Source organism: Erpetoichthys calabaricus, chromosome 2 (assembly GCF_900747795.2).
Source record: "Erpetoichthys calabaricus chromosome 2, fErpCal1.3, whole genome shotgun sequence".
Classification (NCBI taxonomy): Eukaryota; Metazoa; Chordata; class Cladistia; order Polypteriformes; family Polypteridae; genus Erpetoichthys; species Erpetoichthys calabaricus.
In genome coordinates, this window is record NC_041395.2 from 224,563,967 (window position 1) to 224,584,629 (window position 20,663).

General features: G+C 37.1%; 1 protein-coding gene across 1 annotated transcript in view; it reads left to right on the plus strand.

The window, feature by feature from the left end:
- Window positions 1-20,663, plus strand: part of mcu (mitochondrial calcium uniporter) — a 184,846-nt gene that overhangs the window by 64,457 nt on the left and 99,726 nt on the right. Inside the window, exon 2 of the mRNA XM_028795210.2 lies at window positions 8,324-8,413. Coding sequence (XP_028651043.1) covers window positions 8,324-8,413 — 90 coding nt within the window. The remainder of the gene's footprint in view (window positions 1-8,323; window positions 8,414-20,663) is intronic.

Sequence of the window (20,663 nt, forward strand, 5' to 3'; positions counted from 1 at the left end):
ATATTGGCAGTTTCCATCCAGCTTTAATATTCCTTCTCTTTATGCTTAATTTTAACCCAGAAATTTATTTTTATAGAATGTTGCTGTAAGAATGGAATTAAGCATCTTGTGTTAAAGACATTATCTAGATGTACTGTAGAATGAATATTTATGTATTTAATATGTCAGTTGCATCGTAATCTGGTGAAAGAAACCCACAAATTAAGTCATGCCTGTGGTTTTTAGTTAGGTATAATTTATGTTAACAGACTTGAATTGTGGACGGCAGAGTATACAAGTTTATTCCTTGCAGTTTAAATGAAAGTAAACCTGTATTTACATTAAAATACGGCAACAATGGGATTAAACTTAATATCATAGCAGTGCAATATTGTTTGAGGCATTTAATTCTCTGAAAAAGAGGGTGCAGATGTTTGTCTGTGTACAAGCCTTGTTTTTATAAACAGGTCAACAGGAAAATGTGAAATCTGAAACAGTCAATGCTCAATACTTTTTTTTTTTTTTTTTGCTTTACTTTTTGTTTTCAATATTGAAACTTGTTAAGATATCAGATTGATTTTTGACATTTTCATTTCATTTATGTTCTTGTATGTCTAATGGAATCCTTTAAAGGATATCATTCAGAAGGGGGAAGTTTGTCGCACTACCATCTTCTAATATCAAATTAAATTGTTAATTGCCACAATGTTTGAACAAGTAATGAGACCACTCATCAGAGATGCCATCAAAAATCTAATAACACAAAATTTCTACCCGTATTAAACGCTCATTCTTTATAAGGATGCTTAACAAATCCCTTAGATATATTATTGAAGTTGAATATTGAATCATTTTTCCACCTTGATTACTAAAGAAAAGAATCCATCCATTTTCTATGACCATACTTGTAGTTCAGATGCAAATAAGCAACTCACCATAATTAGAGCACTTGTCTGTCACAGGGCATCATCATATGAAGTCATAACAGAAACCAGGAGTCTCCAGCTCCAAAACTCACCTCATACACCAAGAAAATATAAGTTATCATTGAGAATAACTTCGTTGTGATTTAAAGACAATGTTTTTGTTTTACAGTATTACACTACACCAGTGTTTTCAACCAATGTGCTGTGGCACAGTGGTGCGCCATGGAAATAATAGTATAGCACACTTGGGTCTGAACCTGAGAAGGATAAGCTACACAGGAGGTCAAGACCTTTCTGAGGATGACAGGACTACCTGGAGAAGCTGGCATATGAGCAGCTCTGCAATTGCTGTGATGCAGACACAGCACTTTGAATACTTCGGACATGTCTTTTAGCTGCTAGAATCTGTCTGCCTGGGTGTGTGATCACCAGCAAGTCTCTCAGGGCCTGTGGATAGTGGGCATACTGTGCAAGTTGCTACTGAAGCAAAATGGCAGGCAAAGGGGCAAAACAGCTAGAAAAATTCCACGACTGCGCTCACTAAGTGCTGCGTCTCCAAATGCTAATCTTCCTTTTTCACCAGCTTCTCCCTTAGTCGTATCCCTTTGGACAGTTGAGCATATGAATGAGATATATGTTTGTGGTTAGTAAAATAGTGGTGTGCTTCGGGATGTTTTTATTTACAGAAAGTGTGCCACCACAGAAAAAAAGGTTGAAAAACATGGCACTACATTATTAACTGTAATCTACAAATATTTTGCAGGTAACCTTAACCGATTATGATAAATTTTATAGATTGTCTAAATGAAAAGAAAAAACAATTCTTGTCTGCTTTTTATGCCCCCAACATTTAAACTGATGTTTTTATATTGTCTTGTTCACTGCATATTTTCTTTCATGTCTGAACTTGTAGGTATTTTGTAGATCAAATATGCACAAACCAAGTTATGCTTGACATTTATATATATATAAAAAAAAATAAATCCCAGCCCTGGGGAGTGTTAAGGTTTTTGTGTGTTTTAAGCAATTTTACAGTAATGTATTTGTGCAGTTTAATGCTCAGTACAGATAAAACCAATGGGTAGCACTTAAATTAAAAATAATATTCTACTGAATAATGCTCCCACTTATAGTACTTTTTAAAGTAAAACAAAAATCAAAAGTAGTAAGTTTTTTTTTTTTTATATATATGAAAAATAGTTAATCCTTAGGTTTTAATAAGGATATAAAGTTTAGCTTTACGTGGCAAGTAGCAATGGCTATTGACAGTGAACAAAATAACTTAAATAAAATGACATCCACAGTGCTATAAGAGCCTTCCCGGGCACATTTAATTGAAATGTCTGAAGTCCATAACTGAGAAACTTTAAAACAAAATTAACAATTAAAAGAGGGGGAATGAAATGTAACAAAAGCCAGAAGTGCATGGCCCTCTAAATGGAAGTTTTGTCCTAATAAAAAGGTTATTTTCAGAAAAGAGTAGGCTTGTAGATTGCCAGCAGTTGCAGCCAATTTTAAACTGGATGTAATATATGAGGGGCAATCAGATTGATCAGCTACAAATTACCATAGGCTACCGATTTTAATGCCTTAGTGTGTTTGTTTGGGATTATTTTTTGTCTTTTTTGCACTGTGATGATAATTTTTGGCTTTATGCTGTGTATTTGTGAGAATATTTTATTTCATGAACTTCTCCGAATCTGACACCATGCAACTGATATTTTTGTAGCATTAAATGATTTTACTTGCCTATTAATGTAAAGGTTTATTCTTTTGTGGTGGTAATTTGGATTTAATTCCTAGGCCTGTCATAGTCAGTTTTCATTTTGCATGCCCCCCCCCCTTTTGTGAATTTGCATCACCCCCTCTAGTTTCCACCCAGTTAAAATAGCCTGAATTAAGAGAACAAGGGTATAGGTGTCATTTGATGGACTCTAATTTCTAACTTGTGCTCATTGTTGATGGTGTAGTTTGCAGAAGGCTGTAATGGAAATATAGGGTTCAAATGATGAAGAATTTTGGGATTTTATGCTAAAGTGAAAAATGTTTCTGTGGTAGCATTCCAGAGGCTGAAATTGTTACACTCCTTTGACACTGTATCTGCATTATAATCCATTAATCATTTGCCGGCACATATTACTTGTTTTTAATTGAATGAGTGCTGTGTTGGCATAAAGATCTTATTTATTTCTGAAAACCACCAGCCTGGGTCAAAAGTTAAACAGATTTAGTGTTTCCCACTGTTAGACAGTGATGAGTCACTGGTGGAATACAGCATTACAGTCTGTTACATAGGAGAAGAGAAAAATGAAATAAACTGAATGACAAAAGCACCTGGGTCTACTATCCATTCATTATTTGTAATATTAGTCATTTAATAAATAAAGTAATATCATGTTAGATAAGCTTCTCCCTCTGAGGTTCCCCATACTGTGAACAGAGCCTTCCTCTGTGGAGCTTTCCTAAGGAGCAGTGAGTAAAGTGATATCCTGCTAGCTTTGCCTTACCCCTCCTGTGCTCTCAAAGGAGCAGTGAGTAAAGCAATACCCTGCCAACATTGTTCATCCTAAAGAAGGTTTCCCTAAAGTGCTGTGAGTCATCATTTTGTAGAGTTGTGAGGAATTCCTTACACATACAGTGCGTGTGGAAAATGGCTTTCTAGTTTAAGCTTTCATTTAGAGGGTTTTTCAAGCTGCAGTGTGTATGTAATGTGATAACAAGCCAATGTCGCCATATCTCTTTGAGGTGAAGACAGCTGAAACAGCATGATTCTGTTTTCTGTGATCTTTAATTTCCCAGTCTAAAAAATAAGTGATGGGCACAAGTAACGCCATCAATCCATTTCCTGTGCCCTCTTATCAATTTGGTGAGCACAAGGCAGGAACCATCTCTGCCCAGAGTGAGAAAATGACTGTGATCTTAAATGCACATATACCGCACAGAGCTATAGGGCATCATGGACTATAACTGCTGAATATTTTTTTTTAATTGTGTGTGAGATGTGTAATTGTTGAATGTGTGAATTTCTTCTGGTGTAGACTTCTGGCAGAAGAACCTTGCATAGAGAGCATGACAAATTAGTGTGTGCTTGACTACAACTGATGTCTTGCAGTTTAGAATATATTGATGTAATATTTAATGTGATTTTTTTATATCATATTTTATAAACAGACTTTAATTTTTTGACAGTGTTTTTTGGTTGTTTTATTATACTAGTACAACATCCCAGCTAGCATGTGACATTGTATTTTATTACTATAAAACCTCTTATGGAATATTTTGGCCATTATCAAGCACTAGCTGTTAAATAGTTATTCATCAGAATGGCTAATGCACAGCCCAAAATGGGTACAGAAATAATGTAACACAGAAATAGATTTACAGTGTACAACAGACATAAGATAGGCCAGTATGCCATGTGAATTTACCCTGGGTTTATGACCTTGATTGCGTGCTTGCTAAAAACAAGCCTAAGTAATAGTAACAGTTAAAAGTATAACAGTTGTTATGCTTATGGAATGACTGAAATGTAGATATAACTGGATGCAGCCTACTGAAATTATAATCTATATTAATAACACATGACATCAAGACAGCTGATGAGCAAAGATGTCAGTGATAAAATGCCTAAAAACAACAGTTAACAGTGGTAAAATTTAAAGTCCGGAGTTCTGTCCTGATCACAGACTCAAGGCAGTGAATAGAAGAAAAATACCAATTAAAAACTAGCAAGCTAAGAGAGAGTGTTGTGGGAATAAAAGATAAAACACTACATGATGTTGCCTTCTCACTTGCACGAAAAAAGTTTGCCGAATAATTTATCCACAAACTAGATAAGAGATGCAAGATCCAGTTATACTCTCAGATTCCGCAAATTTAATTAACACAGGTTTATGCCTAATGCAGGAAAATATTTGTGCATTGGTGGAATTTGTAATCACAGTACAAGCAACAGCAAAACTGAATGGAAACTCTTAACAGTCATTTGTATCTGTGTTTTAAGGTTTTATTATTATTGTTGTAATTAGACATCCTGGTTACAGTGGAAAAAATATTGTGGCATATGTAATTGCTCTTAGGAATGTAGGCAGTGTAGGAAATCCAAGTAGACAGAAATTAAAAAAAGTGAATGAGTTAAACTGTCATTTTAGTTTGTGGTCAGCATTTACTCGTTTTTTTAACGTAAAGAGCTTTACTTAGTATTCATAATCACAGAAAACATAAGATTGCCGTACTAGGTAAAAATATGTTACAAGTGTTTTACATTAGAGGTGTAGTAAACAATCCGCAAACTAATACATCAGAAGATCAGGACAAAGAGAGCTGCATATGGCAATAGAATTTAAAGCTCTCAGCATGGTTCTAATTTTCTGTACCAAAAGACCTTTACCAACAGGCAGTGGTCTTGTGCGTCTCCCAAGTTTTTATGCTATAAGCAGTAAAGACAAGTATTTGTATATTTTTATTTTCTAATCTGGTTTAATTTGTTTTAAAATGTATGCTCCATAAAAGTGCATGTTTTACATGTTGCAACAAATAGCATTGTAAAGGAAACCAGTTTTTCTTCATTCTATATAGACCTTGTGCTGTGTCTGTACAATATATATTTTATAAGGAAATTGTACTGCCTTAGTTTATAATTAAAATTGTTATTTGGGGTTCTATGAATGAAGATCATTCAAAAATAGAGATGTAGTTCCTAATAATTTCTGTATAGAACCGAGAGTACTGAACAGAGGGCTTCATTGAGTTTCATGCAGTGTCAGTTTTTGTATTCTTGTGGAATTACAAAGCCAGTATTGTACAGATGTGGCAAAACACTTAGACTGTTTATAGCTTTCATTATTGCCTACATTGCTGTACAGTATGGGCAAGATAACCGATTTGTAGCCTAAAATGTAAATTGGACGATGTTGTTATGTGAGATTTTACATATAATTTGATGAATATTTTGGTATGTCTTTATTTGATTTTTAGGCAAAGCAATGCCTTAACTAGAGACATTTAAGTAACCAGAAGACTGTGTGCCACCTGAACTACATATCACCATTTAATCAGGTTGTATGGTTGCCAATATTCAAATGTACTTTGCATTTTGTTATTATTTATGAATATTATCAATAATACTAATGCATTGTTTAAACTGTAACTTAACTTCTGCTTGTCTTTTACTACATCTAATTGCCTAAGGTTATAGATATAGTTATATACAATAATACCTTATAAACAGTGGTAAGTCTGTGAGATTAGGCATTCTAAGGCTACATATTAATAATACAATAGGGGAAAGTAGAGCAATATATATTACTCTACCAAGACAAAACAGACGATTTCTGCCGTCTAGTCTTTGACTCTGAGCTATATTTCCTTTCTCTTTGATAAACTTCATTAGCATTTGTTGGAAGGCATCTTCTTGGAGGCTCTTCCTCACCTTTTGGGCAGTCTGCATTATTCTCCAGTTTAAAGTCTTTTCTTTTACTATAAAATTGACAGAACAGACAAGTGGACTGCTACAGCTGGCATGGGACAGTACTTCATAATAATGAACCTCACTTTGTTTGACAGAGTGGATTAAGGACTTGCTGCAATAGTAAGGGTAAAGGGGGTTGTGTTTCTAAAACTGCTGTGTACTGTAATAGGCTAATAATGCATTAGATTGCCATTGTCAAGTTTTGTAGATGTCCTTCCATCCTGTGTGCAGATTTACAGAGTCCTTTCTGCCAATGTACAGTAATGAATCTCATCTTCATTAAAGTTGTGTGTAGCAAAACTGCTTTTTTACTTGAGTGCTGTCTTTAGCTCATTACCATTTAAAAGAATTAACAGAGGGACAATTGTGTGTCACTCTTGATATAGGTCTCATTTATATATCATTTACATATTTCATTTTGCCTCATTCTCAGTCTAGTAATAAGTTATAATGTCAAGTGATACATTTAGCTTTATCTACCTTTACCTTCATGTTTGATTTTTTTATTCCCAAAGGAGAACAGTTCATTTCTATTTGTCTTCTCTGTCAATGATTAACAAAGTAATTGTTTCCACTTGGCAGTAATTAGAATCTTTAACCTTCACTATTCTCATTGTGAATTTGTAATAGGATTAGGCATCATTTCCATCATTGTTGAGTTTTTTCTTTTGGATAAGCAATGTTCTTCTCATGATACTTACTGCCTTTCTTCTTGCCATGCTGGAACATGTACATTTTGAGAGATAGATAAAGGAATGTATATCAAGTGCAGAAAGTGTCACAAAATGAGGTGGGTGTCAACACTACACGACTTCATGTCAAAAAGCATGTCACACTTGACGACTTCAGTTACTGGATCTCATTGCCTTGAGGATGTCAGATTATGTGACTAAGAATCACAGAAACTGACAGATTGTCTCCTGCCTCACTTCTCAGAACAGTTTCAGATTATCTGTTGCACTGCAAAATTACTGTGAATTCTACACATTTTAAGAGCCAATCAAAATGGAGCAACCTTTGGTGGTCTCCACTTTTTTTTGCAATACCACAAAGATTAAATGTGCAAAAGACATGTTGGTGGCTCCAGAGTTTCATAAGCCTGTCTTCTGTGTGTAATTTCCATATCTCACATTTTCCGTAGTTTCTTCAGGCCCTGTTTTGTTTTCTTTTTCGTGTAGAAATATCAGCTCACTTATGCATTGGAGCTTGCTACTATGACTTGTGGCATAATTAAGCCTGTTTGATTTTGTTGTAGCTAGTTGCAGAGCAGTATGGCTGAATTCCTGGGAATGTCTCACTACACATGTAGTGGGAAAAAGCCACAGGTGTGATGCAGATGTCCAAAACTGTCTATGATTATGTAAATCAAGGGCCAAAACTGAAAATTACTAGATAATTTGTGTAGTTTGGGAGTGGGGAGATAGTAAATTATTACAGAACTGCTTGAAAGTGTGTGAAGCTCTATTTCTGTTCTCAATTCCATGCCAATACAGCATGGAATAGGAAAACTCCTATTAGCTCATGGAGTAAAAAGGAGCTGCTTCTAAGGACCTTTGTAATTCATATTTGGATTTGCGGCTGGCTGTATGCAGTATATTCTGTGTCCTCTTGGTGTATTCATTGCCATGTATTAGAAAATAAATAATAATCCCTCCAGACCTTGGACTGGTGGCAATTTTCTCTTCGTGGGTTTCTCCTTCCCATCCACCAGGTGTCAGTTGAACAAACCCATCTAGTAGTTGTATGCTTCTCCCAGTGCTTAGGATATCTATATTTCCAGGTAGACATAACTGTTTACTCCTTACCTAAGGAACGAAATCCTGTTTTGTTTCTCCCCACTACGCAGGAACTGTGACTGTGTTTCTATTAATGCTTTTGTGTTGTGTAGGTCATTCTGTGTTTGTATTTAGCTTTAACATCTTTTTTTTTTCTTTGTCTCATCATTCAGGACAGTTCTGCTGATGCCTTTGTTCATCATTCTGTCAGACGGCTTCATAGCAGATCGACTCTAATCTCCCGCTCCGCATCTCAGTTTCAGGTAAGATGCAATAGTTATTCAAGGCCTCCTTTTTCATGGCTAAAAATGTTCTTGGGGCATTTGAATTCCAGCCTTGAATTAATATGCCATTATACAATTCATGTCTCTATCTACTGACTCTATTATGCAGCAGAGAAGCATTTTAAAGTGGCTGGCCATTTTAACTGTAAAAAGCACAGGGATAAGCAAAAGTCAGATTGAGTCAAAAAGTATGATCTGTCCTACTCTATCTGCATAGTTTCATTCATTGTATGTGGTGCAGATGTACCAACATGAGACCTATAAAAATAATACTGTACTAAAACAGTACACTCACTATTGGTTAACTTGGGATAGCTTCATAATTCTGCGCTATTTGCTGTCAGCTCCTTTGTGGCTGTGTGTAATACAGTGTTCATAAATAAAAAAAAATCCCTGCATTGCTCTTTATTGACAACTAAGCCACATGGAGAATTCATGCTCTGCTGCCACCTGATAAACAACTCTCATTGATTTTTTTTTTTTTTTTTCTGTTTCATTTGACTGACTTGTACCACTGTGTAAAAGAGGTTAATGTGGTCAGAACAGAATGCTACTGTACTTGTGACACTTTACTGGTATCTTTGTAAATGAATACAGCACTCGTTATTCATAAAACGACTTGAAACCAAGGGACACCTCTTTTTTTTTTTTTTTTTTTTTTTTTTTTTTATTGGTACACTATGGTTAATTTGAAATTACCTTGAAACATTTGGATGCTCATCATATAGAGTTCAGAGTGTGAATTATAGCTGTTTTTGTTTGTTTATATACTACTAACTATCCCCTGTGGCTCTGCCCCATGTAGTAAAGAAACAGGACAAATTTTAAAAATCAATAAAATAAAAAAGTAATAATTTGTATTGAGAAGAATTTATATTGATAGCCTTCGTATCCAAGGGCCTCTTGATATACAATATTTTTGGTTTTGCTATCAGGGGCAAGAATGCAGCTGTGATCTCTTTGCCAAAAATATAAAAACTTGGCAAGGTATCTCCACCAAGTCACACCAATTTCACTTGTTGAAGACTAAACTTCAGAGTGAAAGGCCCACAAACGAACAGGAACTGAAAGCCGCTGCAGTAAAGGCCTGGCAGAGCATTAAAAAGGAGGAAACCCAGCATCTGGTGATGTCCATGAGTTTAAGACTTCAGGCTGTCATTGCCAGCAAAGGGTTTTCAACCAAGTATTAGAAGTGAACATTTTATTTCCAGTTATTTAATTTGTCCAATTACTTTTGAGCCCCTGAAATGAAGGGATTGTGTTAAAAAAAAGCTGAAAGTCTGCACTTCAACTGCATCTGAGCTGTTTCATTTAAAATTCATTGTGGTAATGTACAGAACCAAAATTAGAAAAAAGTTGTCTCTGTCCAAATATTCATGGACCTAACTGTGTGTGTGTGTGTGTGTGTGTATGTATATATATATATATATATATATATATATATATATATATATATATATATATATATATATATATATAGTGCCATTCTTAGTCTGAACTTCAAGTAATCAATTAATATTTACTACGTTTTTGCTTAGCATGCTGGTCTTGTACCTTATGTATTTTGAATGGTCTCCCATTTTGTTTGGAGCTTGTCTTGTTTTCCCACCTTCTTAGTCTTGATTTACATTTTCTGTCTGATTTAAAGATTTCTCAGCCTAGGTCCTAGTGCACCCCAGTGACCATCTTAGTATCTGTTGATTTAATCATCCATTGGCGTAATACTTTTCTTCATCCAGTAGGAAGTTTTTATCTAGGTAGACATACAAAAGCAAAAAAAAAAAAAAATTTACACGTGTACAATTTATTGATTAGGAATATAGTAAGTACTATGGTTCAGTTCTGAAATGCTATTTTTTTTTACCTTTTTAATAATAAAAGTTAAAGTTGAAATCATTACCATAAAAACATCTTGATTTTTATCATTTTGTTAAACAGTCGAAATTTTATTCCTGTAACCTAATAGTCTCCATAGTAACACTCAGAATTCTCAATTATGAGTTCACAACACATACATTAGTACATTATCTAGATTTACCTCTGGCTGTTGACTAATGTTTGAGATTATAGTGTTTCATATTTTAAGATATATAATTGAATGTAGGTTAAAAACTCTTGAAACTACATACATGGATGAGGTATGTGTCAGCTGTTTATGAAGCATGTCAGGTTGTGAAGCTGATCTTGAGAAAGCAAAAGTTTCAAATGCTTTAGTTCTTAAATATCTATTAAAGCTTAATTTTAACTGACTGCTTAAAGTAGACATTTTTTTGCTCATGGATTGTAGACTAGGTTAACAGTTTAGCCAGATGTGAAATATGTCTAGTTAGGGTTGAGGAGAGCGAAACAGCCACATGTGAACACTCGAGCAAGTGTATCATTCCAATTATTCAACACTTGGAGAAATACTCCAATGACTTACAAGATATGTACCGTGTTAAAGGTTAAGTATATTATTATACTCATATTAATTTATATTTTTATATATATATATATATATATATATATATATATATATATATATATATATATATATATATATATATACAGTAAGTTTGTGTGTGTATAAATAAGAGTATACATGTCTGTTTAAAATTATGTGTTTTCAACATTTGTATCAACCCAAACCACTCAGAATGTCATATCATGTGGGACTTGACAGCAAGCTTTTCTTTTGTTACATTTAAACAAATCACAAAATTTTCTTTGCCTGTATGAAACAATTTCATTTTCCCCATTCATTTCTTGTTTGAACATATGTGTGTCTGTGAATGATTTTATTGGCATCTTGTGTTCTTCACTGCATGCCTCAGATCCAAAATGGAAGAAACTCTTGCTGAAAGTAACAGATAATTTGGTTAGCACACTGTCTGTGTGCAAGTGCATCCTTTAGGACAAATGTTTGTGTCCATGTCACCAGGAAATTTGGCTGTAAAACCTCAATCTCCACATGGCTTTCAAAGTGCATGAAACTATACTTAAAGGCGTGGAACCCATCTGTGATTGCATTTTGCTCTTTTGCCGTTGTTTGTTTTTTCTTTTGTGATTTATGACCTGCAATAAACGATAAGTGTATCTCATCAGCCCTTTTCTCTGCTCTTCTGTGATCAGCTAGTTATTGATTTGGTTGTGGAGAAAGCAGACTTGCAGAATTTTACTCTTTTGAATGCGATAATGGCCGTGGTCCAAGAGAAGGTTGTATCTGTGAGAATTTTTCTTGTGGGGGCGTTTGGCCTGTGCTTTCTAACAGTTGCCTGTCTGGACCAAGCATTTATCAATGAAGGAAGATAGGCACTCTGGGACACATTGGTCCTCTCTGGATCTTACATAGTGGTTTGCAATGTGAAACAGCTGCTTGCTATATTGAAAGTAGAAGCTGATTATGGATTGACGAAGAGTGTCACACACATACATGTAAAGCACAAAAGTATATACAATATTTTGCTCCCTTCCCTGACCCAGAACTGTGGGTGCAGGCTTGAATTAGAATTCTGTTGTAGCACTGCTACATTATAATATGTACTTTCCATTCCTGCTGTAGTAAATATTCCCTGTGTTTTAATTCATTATAAAGTATAACCAGTTAGCATCTGTGAAAGGTAAGGTTTTCTTATTCATAAATAATACAGGTTATATTTTGGACTAAGGGTAATAGTTTTTCCCAGGATGACACCTGAGGATCGTGAGATTGCCTTTAATGGAGACAAAAAAAGTCATGGGGAGAAAAACTATATGGCTGGTTATGTTGGGTTGTCAAATGTTTTAGCAAACTATGACTTTTAAGAAGTTGTGTATTAAATATCAATAAAATTATGATTCTGTTCAAAGCTGTCATTGAGGGTGGTTGTTCCAAGGAAGTAGTTGGGTTTCAGACTAGTGCCTTCATTTCATAATGGTGCTGCTTGGCCAGGGTTGAATAGAATGGGATCAGAGGTCTAAGTTATTGTTTTGTTTTAGTGAGCCAGCACTGCCTAACTTGATCCATTTGCTCCTCCATTATAATGTAATGCAGCATCAAATTAAACTGAACTAAATAACTGATCTGATAACGGAGTTTTATAATGTCTGCAAATGAAATATGAATTGTTTACAGTGTTTTTCGATTATTTTGTTGAGCTGTTGGAAAGAGAGGGGATATTTATAACATTAAATGTTTGATATTTGTCTCACTTTGTTAGGAATAATTCCTTTTTTGCTTTATTCTGTAGGCTAACTGAATCAAAGTCATGGTTGAATGTTTTTATTGGTGTATTAACTGCAGTTGTCCAGGGTTGTGCTGCCAGACCTGTTAAGGACTGTATGTTAGCTAGTCCAGGTCAAATAACTGTCAATACTGTGAATTTCCTGATACCACATTCTTAGTTTTTAGAATGGTAGGGTTACGAAAGACAAGATGACACTGAGCTCAATTTAGTGGGACAGCAAGAACACCCTAATACATTCATTAGGTAGAAAATGAGCCCCACCTTAATGTACATCCCTACAAATCTCTCATTCAAATAAGGCAGTAAGATATTCCTCTTTACCAAGCAAATGTGCATAAAATGAGGGTAACATACTGCCTATACTGCCATACTGTATATTGCCAGAAACAGTAGACCACCGAAAGGGTATGCAGGTCTATATAAAACAAGTTCTGAGGACAGATGCTGTGTTCAGCCATCCAGGAGCCCAAAAGAACCAAGAATTACAGTTCCATCCAATGTAAAAGAGAGTTCTTTTACAACTTGATGTTCCTTCAATTGTCACCTGTATTTGTGTCCTGATGATTATTAACCTACACTGCATCACTTTATACACTTTACCTACTCATCAGTCTTAATTACTTTTGTCAAAGCTTTGTTGTTGTTTGATTATTGCTGAAATTTTTGTTTTATCAGGGTTTGCACTACAAATAAAATATATATTCTGAATTTGTTGTAGAATGTATTATTTCTGACATGCCTTTGTGTATAGTTTAAGAACCATCTCTGCAGACTTGCAGTTAATACAATATATTAATGTGTAAAAAGTATCTTCCAGATGGGCTGGAAAGTAATTTGTAAACAGAAGTCATTTATAAACACAGTTATCTTTTTTATAGGACCCAGTTATATAGATAGATAGATAGATGACTGGCTCAAGTATTCTTTTCTGCTTTTGTTTTATACCATGACTGTGGCTCCTGCACTCTCACCCTCATTGTACCCTTTATCTTATCTGTATATATACACACACACACACACTTCTGTAAAAAAATAAACACAATTTATTGCCCCCTACACCTCATAGTCCACTCGGTCTAAAGTCTGCTACATTCATTGACACGCGTGTGTGATTTCTGCAGAGAAAGAGACTATGCAAAGAGATTATTCTATGGATTTGGCCTGACATATCAGAATGAATTGCAGCATGTGGAATCCTTTGATCAGAGAAGCACAGTGGACGCCCTTGCTTTTCTGCCACTTTGTATCAGAGGGGCTAGAACAGATAATAGCAATGACATGTAGCAATTTTTGTTCATAGATTATTGATAAATTTGTTGTGTCTAGCTCATTTTAGAATTTAGTCATAAGAATTTTAAACTTGCTGTCATTTTCTTGATACTTATAGCTGGAAGACCCCTGACAGTGAATTATAAGAAAACCGTTTAGAGGTAATGAAGGTATAAGTATGTTTGCATCATCTGAAGCGCAGAAGGGTTAAACTCTAATGTAAAATAATGTAAAATGTCCTGACTGCTGCAGAGATAACCGACTGGCATGGGAAACAACTGGATGCAAGATTGGCCTGAGATGGCTGCAGGAATTTAGCAGGCCTATATGTTGTCCTCTTTCCAGATGTATTAAAATTGTCCAGTGTGTTTCAGATATATTCTTGAAAGTGTTGATTGATCTTCCCATGGTTCTTTATTAAGTGATAGTGAGGAGTATTTATTTGAACACCAGTATTTGTTGAGCCTTGCAGATAAGTGTATTATTATACCACATGTACTCCACTTTATATTTTGTTCTCAATTGCTTATATGTGTTGTTTTGAATCACTCAAATACACTGATAAAATGTATGTGTTATGATTTTTTTCTGTAAGGCTTGGGATAAAGGTGTTTAGTTAATAAAAAAAACAGTTTAATGAGTAATAGGAATAATACCTTAGTAGGATGAGGAGGCAAAAATATTACAATTCAAAGAAGGCAAAAGAGAATGTGGGACAAATATCATACCCCTATTTTTCTGTTTAATTACAGAGGTACACTGTGGCAGACTTTAGTCAATTTGTGTAATAATATTATCACTGTCCATCTACTGCTGCAGAGTTATTGACAGGATCAGCAGATCCGCAGAGTGCTGGCTGTTGCAGATAAATTAATTCTGTTCTCTGCTTTGCTTTACAATGCTACTGTACCATTTTCATTTTTTTAAATTCCTCAGTATGTTGTGATTTGCAAGTGCACAGACGTAGATCAGGACTAATGGTACTCGCCTTAGTAAAGCTCACCAAAATGTTTCAAATTTTGAGCAGCATTTCAAATTATTATAAAAGCACAAATAGAATTAAATCTAATGCTCATTGATACACTGTTGCTTGCTAAGAAAAAGAACAAAAGTCCATTCATCCTTTTCCTAATGGTCTCTGTAATATAATTTCTTAAACTCACTGCCTATTTTTACTGTAGTATGCTTTGTTTCCCTTTAGTAGTAGTAGTTGTAGAATCGTCATGTGTACAGAGTACAGTGAAATTCATACTTTCATGTCTGACCAACAATGCACCACGACACTACTGTTGTATCCTCATGAACAAGGATAAATTAAAATATATTTAATATTTAATAAAACAAATTGGCTTACCTGAAGTACTTCTGACTCCTGCTTATATACTGTCATGTCCTGAAAAAAATGCTGTTTATATACTACTTAAACAACAATATTGTGATTTTATTAATTAATTGAATTACACTCTAATATATAATATGAGAAGTTTATGATCTATATATATAATTCACTAAGCCGGAAGACAAGTAGCCACCCATGGAAAGCACGCCGGAAGGGGCGTGGATTCACTAAGCCGCGGACAAGTAAGCCGCCCATGGCGCACACAGGAAGGAACCACGCCCACCAACTCTAAGACCATTGGATTACGACGACAACTCGCAGAGCCACGGCCACCAACTCGGACGCGTCGACTGGGAAAAAACGGCGTCATTTATCTTCATCTGGGCTACAGTACACATGCACCTCTGAGCCACGTTGACTTTTCGCTTATGACGCACGACCGCGTGCACCGTAGCAAACTGTTTTACACGCTACATGCAGCAATTCGTTTCTGCGACAAACATGCGTCTTCATAGATGGTCCTGCAGGAACACAGAAAACGTTTCCCGCCCACCAAAGCAGGACCATGTAAAAAGAGGCATGTTTGTCGCGGATGTGAATTGCTGAATGCAGCGTCTAAAACAGTTAATAGGCTGCAACAAAATTATGAAAGTACAGGCACATTTTTTCACACAAGCTGTGTGTGTGGGTGGGTTGGTGTTAGTTAGTTAATTAGTTCCTCGAAGGATTTCAACATTTAATATGCACAAGCGGTAACACTGCAAAAGCAGCCCATTAAACGCGTGTGCATTGTACTTACTGAAAGCAGCGTTACGGATTTTGCAAATGTTCATTTTTTTCCCTTTGCTTAAAAAACATTTAAAAAGCGGCGTGATTATGCGGCGTATACTATGCTGCGGCTTGGTATGCAGCGTTTATAACAGTTTGTCGTGGATAATTTGCCTTTTACTATATAAACGTGTGTGTATTGTACTTACTGAAAGCAGCGTTACGGATTTTGCAAATGTTCATCATATATAATCCACCAAGTTGTCCGACCGTGCGGGTGCATTTTTTCACACAAGCTGTGTGTGTGTGGGTGGGTGGGTGGGTTGGTGTTAGTTAGTTAATTAGTTCCTCGAAGGATTTCAACATTTAATCATCATCATATATAATCCACAAGTCGTCCAACCGTGTGATACAAACGACAGAGCACTGCCCAAGAACTCGAACCGCTAGAGAGACACACCCACCAACTCTAAGAGCACCAACTCTAATACGCCTGCCCGCCTGACTGTTACCAGCGTTCACCACAATGTGCTGGAGTGTAAAATCATCACAACTATCAGACGCTGTCTATATCTAAGAAGATATATAGATACTCATTATTCATCCGGCACGCGTCCACCCACGCTCTCAAGGCATTCACAGTGCCTGCTCATGTGCTCGAACACAACAACTCGCCACACACAAATCTTGCTTTATTTGACTCAACACGGGAAACCTCACCCTGCCCAGACACGGAGAGGATTGACAGATTGATAGCTCTTTCTCGAATTGTTCCCCACGAACGAGGAATACCCACTGAGTACGGGTCATACGCTCCCTCTGAATACGTCCCTGCCCTGTGTACGCTCCCCACCCCCCTCCTACTACCGTGGTCGGGTGACTTGGTGGATTATATATAGAAAAGCAGCCGAAACCGCAAAGAACAATGAAAGGACAATGTGGCTCAGAGGTGCACAGATGACAGCGAGTCAGGTGAGGAGTTGGGGGCAGCAAGTCTTTGATAGGCTGCAACAAAATGATGAAAGAACGGGTGCATTTTTTTTTCACACAAGCTGGGTGGGTGGGTGTTAGTTAATTAGTTACTTGAAGGATTTCAAGATTTAATATGCACAAGCGGTAACACTGCAAAATAAGCCCAAACCTGAAAAGACGGCTGGCAAAAAGTGGCCGACAAATTAAACGCGTGTGCATTGTACTTACTGAACGCACCGTTACAGATTTTGCAAATGTTCACTTTTTTCATTCAAAGCGCTATCCACACAGGGAGGAACCGGGAAGCGAACCAAAAATCTTCCACAGTCTCCTTACTGTTAACCAGCAACACTACCACTGCACTACAAGGCAGAAAATGCAGTTAAAGAATGCACCGGGCTCAATTTTATTTTCACTTCTGTTTGGACAACTGTGTCGTTCAGGAAGTGTTCACCCATCAATACATAATTATGCAGCGTATGCTAGTAGGTTTTTAATTTTCTTGTACAAAGCACTGTCTTCAAGTTTTACAGTTTCTAAAGTGTTCTGTATTTCTGTCTTAGCTTATGTGAACATCTATCAGAGGTCTGAATTGCCTGGTGGAGAGCAGTAGTTTAGTGGCTGAGTCCATTATTGACTTCACTCTGTTCAAATACAGTAGGTTTCTACTTCAGCTATCCCTGGATGTATTTGTGCAGTATTCACTAGCCTAACTGGAAAGTCTTCAATTTTTTTGAGATCTTTTTTTTTTTTTTTTTTTTTTTTAATATGACTGCCTATATTCACATCAACAGCCAGTATACAATTATTATGAATATCTGTGTGACTAGTATGTCTGTAAATAATACAGTGCTCAAAAGGAATTAAGGGACACTTAAATCACACATTCAATCCTGTTGAAATAAATATTCAAGTGGAAAATCTGAGTAATAGTATGTAATTCATTGAGAACAAAATGATGTAGCAATGTTCAATGGAAACCAAAATCACCAACCCATTGAGGGCTGGATTCAACATCACACTGAAAATCAAAGTCAAAAATAGAAATCTCAGGCTGATTCAACTTGTGTGAATTTCATCACGTCAATTTATAATATGACTCAGTAGTGTGTATAGCCCCCATCTGCCTGTATGTACTCCTGACAATGTCTGTGCAACAGTTGATGGTGTCCTGAAGATCTCCCAGACCTGGATCAGGGCATCAGTGAGCTACTGGACAGTTTGTGACGTTACATGGTGGTGTCAGATGCACCAATACATAATGTCTCACAGGTTCTCAATTGGATTCAGGTCTCAGAAGTATGCAGGCCAGTCAGTGACATCAATGCCTTTGTCACCTAGGGACTGCCTACACACTCTGGCCACATGAGGACAGGCATTGTCCTGCACCAGCGTAAGGTCTGACGATGGCTCTGAGGATTTCATCCCAGCACCTAACAGCAGTCAGGGTACTATTATGTAGCATGTGAAGGTCTGTACAACCCTCCAAGGATATACTCCCCCACACCATCACTAACCTATGCTGGTTGATGTTACAGACTGCATTAACATTCACCATGGCATCTCCAGACCCTTTCACATCTGTCACATATGCTTAGTGTGAATCTGCCCTCATCTGTGAAGAGAGCAGGGTGCCATTGGTGGAGCTGCCAATTGTGGTATTTTTTGGAGAATGCCAATTGAGCTCCACGGTGATGAGCTGTGAGCACAGGTCCCACTAGAGGATGGTGGGCCCTCATGACTCCCTTATGGAGTCTGTTTCTGACAGTTTAGTCAGAAATATGCACACCAGTAGCCAGCTGGAGGTCATTTTGTAGGGCCCTGTCAGTGCTCCTGCTGCTGGGTTGATGCCCTTCTGTGGCCCTGTCTAGCTCTCCTTGTGTAACGGCCCATCTCCTGGTATCTCCTCCATGCTTTTGAGACTGTGTTGGGAGACGCAGCAAATCTTCTTGTGACAGCAAGTTCCATTGTGGTGCAGCTGGATTACCTGTGCAACCTGAATCAGCTGCAGATACTGCCTTGTGCTACCAGTAATGACAAAGACACTAGCACAATGCAAAACTAGAGAAGAATCGGTCAGGAAGGATAAAGAGAGAGCAATCGTCTGTGTCCACCACTTGCAAAACCACTCCCTTTTTGTGGGGAATCTTGCTGTTGCCTCTGCACTGCACCTGTTGCCACTTTCACTTGAACCAAAGCAAGTGAAGTTGATTCACAATTGCTTATGCTTCCTAACTGGTCAGACAGATTGATATCCCTGAAGCGTAATTGACTTGGTGTTAGATTGCAATGATTAAGTGTTCCCTTCATTTTGTTGAGCAGTGTATAATATTTTCAAATCACTTAAACCAATTCAGAGTTGCAGAGGCTGAAGCTTTTCCTGTAGTACTGGGTACAAGGCAGAAACAGCCTTTTGTTATGTGTATTGTGGAGAAACAATCTGCATCATTGAGAGCAGTGTTTTGAATTGTAGTATGAATTGGACATATCCGGCTATCTCTATGGGTATCACTTGATGCATCTAGAATATATTTAGTCATTTGTTTTTTTGAATAACATTCATGATATAAGTACGTTACGCCATTTCATATTGGTAAGTGAGGACTGTTGAAAGCTTAATTGCAGGTCTTATGGAGTTCAGTGTACAGTTTTTGATGATCATTTTACCAGCTTTGTTCTCTACGTAATACCATATTCTGGCAGATTTCAATTAGTGTGTCCATGGCAGAGTGCCTCATTGAGATTCACAAAGTAGAAAAGTGTTAATAATTTGCATTTCAAACTGAAATTTAAAATTCAAATAAATATTTTCTTGCACCATGGACTTTGGCCTGTATAGTACAAGATTGCTGGTATTCCCCACAATTTAGTCTCTTTACATAAACAACAAAAAACCATATATATATATATATATATATGAGTTGAACGTGTTTTTTGCTCGCTTTGAGCTCGCTAACACAGACAGGCCCGTGCGACCCCCCACAGCGCCGCAAGACTCCAGCCTGGGGCTCTCTGAGGATGACGTGAGGAAGACTTTTTCCCGACTCAGCATCCGCAAAGCACCCAGCCCAGATGGAGTCTCAGGTCATGTTTTAAAAACATGTTGTGACCAGCTAGCTGCTCTCTTTACGGATATTTTTAACACATCTCTGAGAGTTTCATCTGTCCCCACCTGCTTCAAGCACACAGCCATCATCCCTGTCCCAGTAGCACTTACTCCCATAGCCATGAGGCTGGTGCTAGAACACATCAAGGTCATCATCCCTGACAGTCTGGACCTACTCCAGTTTAACTACCGTTGTAACAGGTCCACTGAGGATGCCATCTCCATAACACTTCATTCACACCACCCTGCCTTATCTAGAGAACAAGAACTGTTATGCCAGGCTGCTGTTTGTGGACTACAGCTATGCATTTAACACCGTCATTCCAACCCAGCTCAGCGCTAAACTCCAGGATCTGGGGCTTAGCTCTTCACTGTGCAAATGGGTACTGGACTTCCTCACCGGCAGACCCTCAGCAAGTGCGTATTGGTGGAAAAACCTCCTCCTCCATCATCACCATCAACACTGGCACCCCGCAGGGCAGTGTGCTGAGCCCCTGCTTTACTCTCTCTACACCCATGACTGCGTAGCAAAGTACAGCTCTAACACCATCCTCAAGTTTGCTGACGATA